The 10,786-nt window shown below is 36.6% G+C and overlaps 1 protein-coding gene across 1 annotated transcript; it reads right to left on the bottom strand.

Moving 5' to 3' along the window:
• Positions 1–8,495: 8,495 nt before the first annotated feature.
• Positions 8,496–10,575, bottom strand: LOC136064636 (uncharacterized). The gene is made up of 6 exons (XM_065766608.1): positions 10,449–10,575; positions 10,116–10,343; positions 9,812–9,940; positions 9,095–9,636; positions 8,742–8,835; positions 8,496–8,626 (listed from the first exon to the last, which is right to left on the bottom strand). The coding sequence occupies exons 1-6, from the start codon at positions 10,573–10,575 to the stop codon at positions 8,496–8,498; spliced, it is 1,251 nt and encodes a 416-aa protein (XP_065622680.1).
• Positions 10,576–10,786: the final 211 nt, after the last annotated feature.

The raw sequence follows: 10,786 nt of genomic DNA on the forward strand, positions 1-10,786 counted from the left end.
AAACATAAATTATATCAAATCTAAAACAAAAGAAACTTGAATATATCAATATCACCCAAAAAAAAAATTCTACAATTATCTTCTACAAGATTTCATATTTGAAACCGTTGCATGATAAATTCATTATCAATCCTACGAATTATCTCTTTTACAATGTACAAGTCAAATAATTATTCATCCACTGATCCCCCATTCGATTACACAGTTCATTCTTGATATATTTCATTGCTGAAAAACTTATTTCCACTATTGTAGTCACAACAGGAAGGGTCAAAACTAACTTCACAATCAAATATACTAATGAATATATAACATCCATTTTTGTCACTACCATCTTTCTAAAAGGTCCCTAATTCCTTTAAGCAATAAAAACTCGTCCTTAGAGTGCATATCAACAATGTATGTCTGAAGCTGATTATCAAGTGCCAATACATTTGTCTCAGAAAAATCAGATAGATAGAACTTTGCAAGATGTGTCAATTTTATTATATCAAAAGCCAAAAACGAATCACTTGGATTCAACATACAAAGTAGCAACTCAGTAGTCACCTCTGAAAAACGATTGTTAAGCCTTGAAGTTGCAAATCTATGACTTCAAAGAATAGATCAACACGATAGTGATGTAAAATTGTAATTTGTGGGGTGTTGCGTCGTGGCCTCACACCAATTACAAATATTTCATCCATGTTCAAGATAGGAATATCATACTTGCTACAAAATGAGGTTACTTCAGCCAATAGAGCTTCTCATTTATTGTCTCTCATCATTTGCAATTGTTGCTTAGACATCTGACAAGTGTCACAGCATTTGCAATATCTTGATTTTTCTTTTGCAATGCTATTGACAACTCATTTATGATCCCCAAAATACTTCTCATCAAGTGTAAAGCAAAGGAAATTCAAAAGATAGAATTAAACTTAAAATAGATCAAACTTCAACTCTTTGCTCAGAGAGTAGGCTATCCTATTGAATAATCTCAAGTACATCAACTGTGGAAGAGAACATCAAAATCAAGTTGAGATTCTCCTATAATGTGATCCCCATGTGTATCACTAGCATGTTTTAGACTTGTCTCTTGTTTCAAACCTTGCCACTTTCAAGTTCACCCAAGTTCAATGGTTTTGTAATTTTGGCAAGTTGTGCATTTCATAAAAATTCTCGTCTTTTACAAGAGGCTCCAACAATAATTACTACTTTACTCACCAAGCTAAAAAATTCAGCAATATCAATATGCTTGTTAGCAACAGCTACAAGAGTCAAATAAAGTTGATGAGCAAAGCAATAAACATAAAGTGCTAGTTTATTCTCTTTCAAAATTAAAATTTTAAGACCATTGGATTCACCTTGCATACTACTAGCCCCATCATAACCTTGGCCACATAGTCTTGATAAACTCAATGCATATTTACAAAATAAAAATTCAATTCCAGCTTTTAGAGATAAAGCGGTGGTATTTGCTACATGTACAATACCAAGAAATCACTCTGTAACAATTCTCTTTTTGTCCACATAACACAAAACAATAGCCATTTGTTCTTTTATTGAGATATCATGAGACTCATCAACTAAAATTGAAAAGAACCACTGTCAAGATCTTCGATGATGACATTGGTAGTTTTAGATGCAGCTACATTCACAATGTCTTTTTGAATATCAGGATGGGTTAGCTAACTATTTTTTAGAGTTTTCTGCAACACTTTATTAATCACATCATTATGATCATTAATAACATCAAGGAAATTTCCTTTATCACTTGAATCATCAAATCCATCATGACCACGAAAAGCTAATCCCCAATGCAAAAGGAATCTATGCAATCAACTTTTTCATATAATTGAATCTAATATTCAATCTTATCTTGATTTGACTGCTTAACGAAAACACTTTGAATGTGTTGATTTTGCTTCATTAGATTTTCACCATTCTTAAGAGCTTGGTTATGGGCACTATTAACACCTCCCATATGTAGTTCTAGCTTTTCTTTCTTATTTCAACTATTGAATCCCTTTGTCACAAAACTATCACCTCCAAATTGCATACCAACATCTTGTCTAAATAGATAACAATATAAACAAATGTAGCATCATTTTCAATACTATATTCCAACCAACTTCCATACTCTTTAAACCATTTAGGATTAAATCGACGCATAAGTCCACCAATTTTTGTTTGACAAAATTGTGTTCATGAGGTTGACAAGGTTTTTTTGTAAATAATATCTTCTCATTTCATCTCAATCATTAGGATGATAAAATGAAATCTTTTTTCATTGCCCAGAGTCCTAAGGAAGATTGTTCACATCAACACAACCATGCTTAGAAGATGAATCTTGAGTAGAAGATGAATCTTGAGTAAGAGATGAATCTTGGGTAGGAGATGAATCTTGTGACCTACGGGGTTTTCTTATTACAAATTTGTCCATAGTACTAGCAAAAGAATAAAAAATAAACTATAAGTTCATTTGACATTTTTTTTTTCCAATACAAAAAATATATTAATTATTGTTATTAAGTGATTTTTTTTTCAATTCTTTAATTTATAAGCTTACAATTCTTTAAATGTTTTTTTTTTTTATTGTCCTTTAGTATTAATGTATTAACCCACTCACATAGCCAACAACCACTCACAAGTCACAAATTTAGTCAAATAGTCAAAGTGTAAAAGATGAACTCATAACTTAAAACTTTATATCGAAACAATACAAACACTTACAGTAACAGTGACTACACATAGAAAAAAAGCTATTGCCAAAGACTCAAAACTCAATTAAAAAATCAAAACACTATAACCCATTAAACCCCCCCCCCCCTTCCCAATAGGACCACTCACACACAGTCATATATATGGCAAGACATGTGAGTGAGAGATGAGTGAGAGATGGAACTTCGAAGAAGACCATGAATATAAAGACAAAGCAAAAATAAGAATAGAGAGAGAGAGAAGAGAGAGAGAGAGAGAGAGAGAGAGATGAAGGCGGTGATTAAGAACACAAAGAGTTAAAACACTATAAACAGATACTCTCACAGTGAAAGAAAAAGAGAAAGAGAGAGCTGAAAAACCAGATCAAGCAGTCGACAATTAAGTGGCAGCGGTGGCAGATTAGGGACAGTGCAGGCAGCGCAGATCATGGGGCTACGCAGCGGCAATTAAGTGGTAGCAGCGGCAAATTACTAAGATTAGGGACAATCCAGGCGACAGCAGATCATGGGGCTACGTAGTGGCAGATTTTGTGTGTGTCAAGCAAAGAGGCAACCTTTTTCCTTTAGGTTTGGAGAGTGAAGAAGGATAGTGGGAGATTTTGGAGGTTACGCAGCAGCAAATTCTTAGGTTTTATTTGGCTTTTTTTTTTTTATGATTTTTAAAATTTTGATTTATGGGCTCTTTATTTCTAAGATTAAAGACCAAAATTTTCTGTTGGACTTCTTCTTCTTTTTTTGAAGTTTATGCTGGGCTTTAAAAACAAAGGGTCAAGTTTGAATGTGAGGGTATGCAAATTTGTATTGTAGGGGGTTCAAACAATTTTTTTAATAAAAATATATATATATATATATATACAAAAAAAATTCGAGTCAGGGGTTCATTTGAACCCCCTGACTACAACATAGCACCGCCCCTGTGCATATGATTTTAGTTTTGGTTTGTGTTCTCCTCATGCATAACCTTTAAGTGGGTTTAGCATGTGACTCTCTCTCTCTCTCTCTCTCTCTCTCTCTCTCTCTCCCTCTTTTTACTTAATGGTCTACTTGGATTGAAAGAGAGAAGGGGGGGGGGGGGTAGAGTAGAGCAAATAAGAATTTGCCCAAAATTAGTCTATTTTCAGCAAACTCTACTCTACTCCCCCTCCCTCCCTCCTTAATTCAAACAGGCCCTAAGTCTTATTCTCTACTTAATGATTCTTTCATTTCCCACTTCTCCACCATATACATATATGTATATTGAAAAAGATTAAGTTTTTAAAAAAAAAAAAAAAAAAAAAAAAAAAAAAAAAAGAAGTCCAACAATTACTTGATGACATTCACTCTCATTCTTTCCAAATTCATATCAAAATTATCCATAACAAGGATAGAGCTCCATATAACCCAAATTTCTTATATTTTATTTTAGTGTACAATTTTTTTAATTTTTCAAAAATAGATGTTATCCCCACTCATCCCCCCACCACGAAAAAAAAAAAAAAATTTGAGTGGCTCAATAGTTCTCTAAAAAAATGAATTGCCTAACTAATCCAATAATTACAGGCATGATTTACTTTTCTTAATAATAAAGTTTGCTCTTTTATCGATTAATGTTTGGATCATTCATATTTTTCGTAGACTTTATTTGTTGGTTCTCTTAGAATTTGTTTTATACACTTTAATCCATAATGTAAGGAAGCAATTTGAGTCCAAAGCCCAAAAGTTAAAAGGATCTAGGCCCAAAGAGCCTAATACAATGAATTTGTAAAAAGTGAGTTGAAAAATTAGGCTCTAATGAATTAGGTCATGATTATAATGGAGCCAGATGACAATAAAGTAAAAATAGACTGATTTTATCTAAAGAAAATTGTCCTCGGCACAGTCCGAGGAAATCAGTTATGGTATATAATTCTTGAAATTAATTAAAGTACAGTTCTTTTTGCTACAGTATTTGTCTCTTCATTCTACAATCCCCTTCCTTTAGGGTCTTCTTTTTGTTTCATACTCTCTTCCTCCCTTCATCTCTACCCTCCACGTGTAGAGTAAATTGCTGGTGTTGATCCTTCTCCCATCGACACCTTCCTGAAGTTTCTGGTAATAGTTGTCCTGCGCTTCAGTGATACTTATCCTTATCAATAGAATCTCCCGGAATGTTGCCCCGGAGGGCAGATCACACCTTCGGACCTCGGCTTTGCTCAGCCGAGGATGCATTCATCCTCGGACCATGCTATTGGACTCTTATGACCAAGATATGCCTCCTCACTCACTAACAAGGACCCCCATGATAATGTTTGCCCGTCTTCAAACTACTTCATGTTCTCAGATTAGGCTCCTGGCCCAATATATACATATAGATATATACCACTGGGCCTACCAACCCTACAATTCACCCTCGAAATTCTCCTCTCTGGCTCCTCGGGAAGAAAGGAGGATTTTGATGTTACCACAATTATTCTACTCTTATTATACGTTATTTCTATCCGGGCAGGTACCTTTTTAACTGCCCAACACACGCTCCTAATGCTTCGACATTCGATACACACCTTCATTAAATTCTTGCAACTCTATGTCTCCCACGTTCTATGGTGCGATACGGATCCAACGGCTTGGGATTTTATTGGAACTCAAGCAGGAATTTTCCTGCCTGTCAATCTCTCTTTGATACAAATACTGCCTGACCACCTCATTCACTTTACTTTAGCACTCATACACTGAACTTGTGCACTTATTCGATTTACTCGTGCCCTCACACATACCAAGAGCTAGTCCGAGAAGAGTTTTCTTCTTCCTGTAAGTCTTTATAAATCTTTCCATTTAATTTCCCATCTACTTTCCTTTTTTCCTTGTCCTTTTCCCCTCCTCATCCCTTCTATTCTTTCTTTTACCATCTTAGTTTCCTCAACCCTTCTTCAAATATGGGTAGATTTGCTTACCTGGTAATCTTCGCAGAGAATATAGAAAGCTTTAAAGCTCGATATAGAATTCCGCTAGGAGTCTCCATTAGGTATTGTAAGGAAGTGGAATAGCATGAGAAAAGGCAAGAAGGAGAAGTGGTCATCCCAATGATTGCCTTTATAGAGGGTGGGATGAGAATTCTCATGGGCACCGTCACTAGGGACTACCTTAGGGCTCATAGATTAGCTCCCGCCCAATATGCTCCAAACATGTTTAGGATTTTAAGGAGTGTAGACGCCTTGAATGAGAAAATGGGCTTAGGGCTTACCTACCATGATGTCAACTAGGTCTATAACTTCCACCACCTAAAAGGCCAAGGTTATTACCTAAAAACTAGGTACCTCGAGGTTAGGCTCATTTCATGCCTCCCTGACTCTAACAAAGGCATGAATAAAGACTTCTTGATCGTTTCAGAGGAGTGGCACGATGGCCTTCCCTACCCGACGAGAGAGAGGAAATTGGGTGGGGTTTTAGGTCTAGGTTTACTATTTGAAAATTTCCTCTTTTTCCCTTGACATGTTCTCTACCCAATTGTCTATGTATATGCTTGTAATTGAATTGTTTCCTTTGATTTGTGCCATTTTTGCTAACGATGTTTTTTGTTTTCCAAAGGGTCTTACAGATAAGAACACTATCATTCCAAACTTCAATCTCGTCAACGAGTAGAGCTTAGACAAGATTCTTAAAACTGAGGTATTCATGCATAGCGACAGTTAGCTTAGGGCAGCACATATAATCCTTAGCTACACACCCCTCTCCTCAAGTTTTCAAGCGCCGAAGTGCATAATTAAAGCAAAAGATCCGCACCTGCACCAGATAAGTGTTGCTGTCTCGGGTTTCCTCACTACCGACCCCATTCCAAAAGATCTACCTAAAGTACCCTTGCCACCTCAGTATACAACCGAAGAGGCCACCCATTCCCATCCTGTCATTAAAGAAGAAGAAGAAGAAGAAAAAGTAGAGGAGATAGTAGACGTTTCGGACTCAGAGGATGAATATAAAGTCTTCGACCAGCCTCAGTCCCCAGAAGTCCCAACTGGTGACCTTGGCCATCTCTTCCCAACCTAAGCTAGTCATAACCAGGAAGCCACTAATGAACCAAACGCCATAGAGATACAATGCAAGCCAAGGTCAACTCTCTAAGAGCTACTAAAGTCCCAACTTTGGGGGAATGTGCTAGGGAAGGCAGCCCAGACCAGGCTTCCCACACGCCCACCCACCCAACGTTTTTGATCTGATCCTGCCGACCATAAGAGGAAGAGGGAGCAAAAGGGCAAAGAGGTGGTAGAGGTAGGAAAAATTCCACCCCTCCCAGGAAGTTGAGCCCTAGAGAGGGGCCAAACAAGCCAGAGTGGGGCAGATAGTGGCTGACAAGATGAGTGATTCTCACGTCAGACCTCTGTCCTGGACCCCTACTCTAATGCTGGATGGAGCTCCTCTGCCTGCCAACTCCTTTATTAGGGACTTCTAGTAAGGAAAGGCTAGCTACGTGGCTGACGCAATGGAGCAAGCACTGCTGCTTCTTGAGGATATGGCCGATCTATGGTCCATGAGGAGGCACAATGTTTTCCTCAGTCTTAAAAGGAATCTCACGAGATAAGTCCTTCAATTAGCTTTTCATTTTTTCTTTTTTTTCTTTAAATGCTGCAACCTTCCTCCCCTTTCTTCCTTTTATTGTTTCACTCATTTTTTTTATTATGTTTCTTTCCTTGGCAGGCCATTCAAGCCATATTCAAGGCCAAGAAGATAGCAAATTTCTCCCACCAGCAAATGAAAGTAGAAGAAGGAAGGCGCATTACAGCCGTAGCGGCCTTCAATATGGCCGACAAAAGAATAAACAAGCTGAAAAATAAACTGACAAAGGCAGAAAGGGACAAAAAGAGTGCTGAAGCTGCCTTGGACAGCGTTGAAAGATAGGCTAAAGGTCAACAAGTGCTACTTCGTCAAGCCAAGGACCAAATGGCCACCTCCAAAGTACAAATCACCGCCCTAAAGAAGAAACTAGAGGAGACCGAAAAGGCAAGGGACCAAGCCAAGCAAGACGGCTATGATGTGGGGGTGGCAGAGACTTAGAAGGCCCTCAAGGTTGAAGTCTCGGGGGTATGTAGAAACTACTGCCTCTAGGTGTGGAATGAGGATTTTAACCAATCTGGAGTTGAAGCATCTTCTACACTTAGGTGAGCAAAGAGTGTATACTACCCTCCTGCCATCCGCGCACCAAGTTCAGCCAACTCTAAGGTTGACACCTCCTCCGACGTGGCAGATCTTGGGAAAGGCAACTCGGCCAAGGTCCCTCCTTCCTTTGACAACCCTTCCAAGGGAGCCGAGCAACTCGGGGTTGTTGAAAAAGAGGTAAACGCGACTATGGTAGTGGCCCTTAATGCCCAAGGTTTTCAGATCCAAACGTTCATTGAACCGTAAAAGAGAGAGGTTCAAGGTTTTTGAAGTCGAACCGTGATGACATCATAATTAATTTAATAATTATTTTAAATATATATAAAACATTAAATTAATATTAAAAAAAATAGGAAAATGAATTAAAATAGTCTAATTCATTTAGAGATCTATCTTTCAAATATTTTTTATATCATAACTTTCAAGACAAATAAGAAATGTCAAATCCTTAGTAAACATAAATATGAATTACTCAATCAATCCATAAAAGTACAAAGTAAAAATGCATAAACAAGCCTCCAAGTTACAGTACACAACTACACATTGTTTCTTACAAAAATACGAAAACTTATTTCTTAAAAACAATAATAAAACTTCAAACTCCAAGTTACACACTGTGTCTTACAAAAAGACAAAAATTATCTCTAAAATACAAAATAGAACTTCAAAGTTCAAATAGAATTATTATGATCATAAACCATCAATGTTATGAAAGTTATCATGCTCATCATCATTCCCTAGAAATCTAGGAGGAGGGCCAATAGGTTGTCCAAATGTTCCTAAATCAATTCCTTCAACCTCACTGCTATCATCTATAGATTCTACACACAATTTTGAACAAACTAAAAAGAAAAATCATTATAATGTTTACCCAAGTTTGAAAAAAATAAAAGAAAAATCACTATAGGTTATCAAATTGTTTACATATAAACTAGCCTTCAATATTAGAAGAAGGCCCTGCACTTGCTGGATATGCACCCTCTTCATAAATTGCATTCTCCAACTCTTCATAATTAAGATATGGGTCTTCCTTTTCCATAAATACCCAAAAATTAGTTTTGTCGATACTTGCATAATTAATGAGGTCAAAATTAAACTTTTTGTTATAAAGCTTGCATCATAAAATGTTGTGCTCATTATTGGAATTTGAACATAATTAGTAACTAACAATTACATTATAAAAATGATTTCTTAAAAATTAATATAATGACAAGATATAGAATTTAGTTACCTATGTCTCTATCAAAGCTCCCAATACGGTCTCGAAAATATTGAATTTCCTTAATTACCTTTCCTTGGTCACCATCATATTTTGTCCCAATGTAGTCCAAATTAACCATATTTACTATTGCTTTCTGACAAAAATTCTCCTCATAATATTGAAAAGCTAGATTTAACCAATATGCAGTAGCATGAAAATCTTTACGCAAATGTTTGTCCCAACGGTTTTTTATAATTGATGTGTATGGCTTGTACAAGTGCTTCTTCATTCGGAAGTTCTTCTTGATTCCCAACCGTGCTCTATGCATGCCCTCATACACATATCTAATTGCAAGCCTTTGATCAGAATTAACAATCCATAACAAACAAATGAGTGGCGATGAAATCTTGACGAGAACATTAATATCATCCCAAAAAGAATTATCCAAAATGATAGAAATTGCTTCTTTTGCCTTTAACTCTCTTGCTAATGTGTTGTCCACAAAGAACTTGCTAGTCACTAAGGCTTGCAAGTCATGCTTATGCACATGAATGCTTCCAAATGAAAGGAAAGTAGTAGTAAAATCTTGTTGCTCCCAAACGTACAATATCTGTCCAACCAGGTCTATTCCTTAACCAAGCAATCAAAGCCACATGATTATAAATAAAAACTATAACTTTGGATGCACGTTTTTTGAGTCTATCCACGTAAGGCATGTCTCCCATATCCTACAACACAAGATTCAAGCAATGTGCTACACAAGGAGACCAACTAATAGTTTTATACTTTTCACACAACAATTTACTAGCAGATACATAATTGGAAGCATTATCGATAACTATGTGAACTATGTTTTTTGGACCAACCCATGTAACTACTTCATCAAACAATATAAACAAGTTTCTGGTACTCTTCACAATCTCTGATGCATTAACTGATTTTACAAACAAGGAAATTAATCAATGACTTATGTCTAATATCTGTCCAACCATCAGCCATAAGTGTACATCCAACTTTTGCCCAATGCCTACGTTGTGACTCAACCAACAACTGAACCTCTTTCTTTTAATCCCTCAACAAAGGGACCCGTACAGCATGATAAGATGGACCTTTGTAACCAGGACTAGCAACAACTATGGCATCAATCATCCTTTGGTAGTACACTGAATTCACTGCATTAAAAGAAATGCAATTGTCATACAAAAACCTTGCAATAGCCATATCAGCTTGCCTCAACTTTTCTTTGCTTTGGAACGCACTTTTAAGACCAGGTTGAGCTCTTGGAGTAGTTCTTGGAGCAAAGTAATTATCCACTAGCTTTGTACCCTTTCTTTTACCTAAAATAAGTTTTTTAGGCAACCGACTACTAAATACTTATTGAACATCTTCATCTTCTTGCATATCACTATTTGTGGAAGGCACACTAAACATTTTTTCTTGACGTTGTTTCTCAGCTTTTTTCTTCAACTCAAACTCCTTCAAATATTCCAACATTTGGTATCTCACATCATGAGAAACCTTTTTACACGATCCAATATCACCTTTTATCCCTGTAAGGTGTCGTTTCATCCTATTAATACCCCCACCTTTATATGTTTGCTTACAATACACACATGAAAAATTATTCCCCGTCCCTTCTCATCCGCCCCAAGGCTAAAATGTTCCCAAGCCGGATTAACTTTTTCCCTTACTCTTGAGCTAGACTCCACTACATTGGAATCAACTTCATGTGATGGAGTAGACCCGGTCTCTGTTTCCATTTTAATCTAAAAGACTAAAC

This window comes from Quercus suber, unplaced genomic scaffold, assembly GCF_002906115.3.
Source record: "Quercus suber isolate HL8 unplaced genomic scaffold, Cork oak 2.0 scaffold_24, whole genome shotgun sequence".
NCBI classification, from domain to species: Eukaryota; Viridiplantae; Streptophyta; class Magnoliopsida; order Fagales; family Fagaceae; genus Quercus; species Quercus suber.

Coding starts and splice junctions, on each gene's coding strand:
- LOC136064636 (XM_065766608.1), bottom strand. CDS start 10,575: ATGAAACGACACCTTACAGGGATAAAAGGTGATATTGGATCGTGTAAA. Junction 8,836..9,094: donor ATGATGGTGACCAAGGAAAG/GTAATTAAGGAA, acceptor TTTATGGAAAAG/GAAGACCCATATCTTAATTA. Junction 8,627..8,741: donor GCCTTCTTCTAATATTGAAG/GCTAGTTTATAT, acceptor AATTGTGTGTAG/AATCTATAGATGATAGCAGT.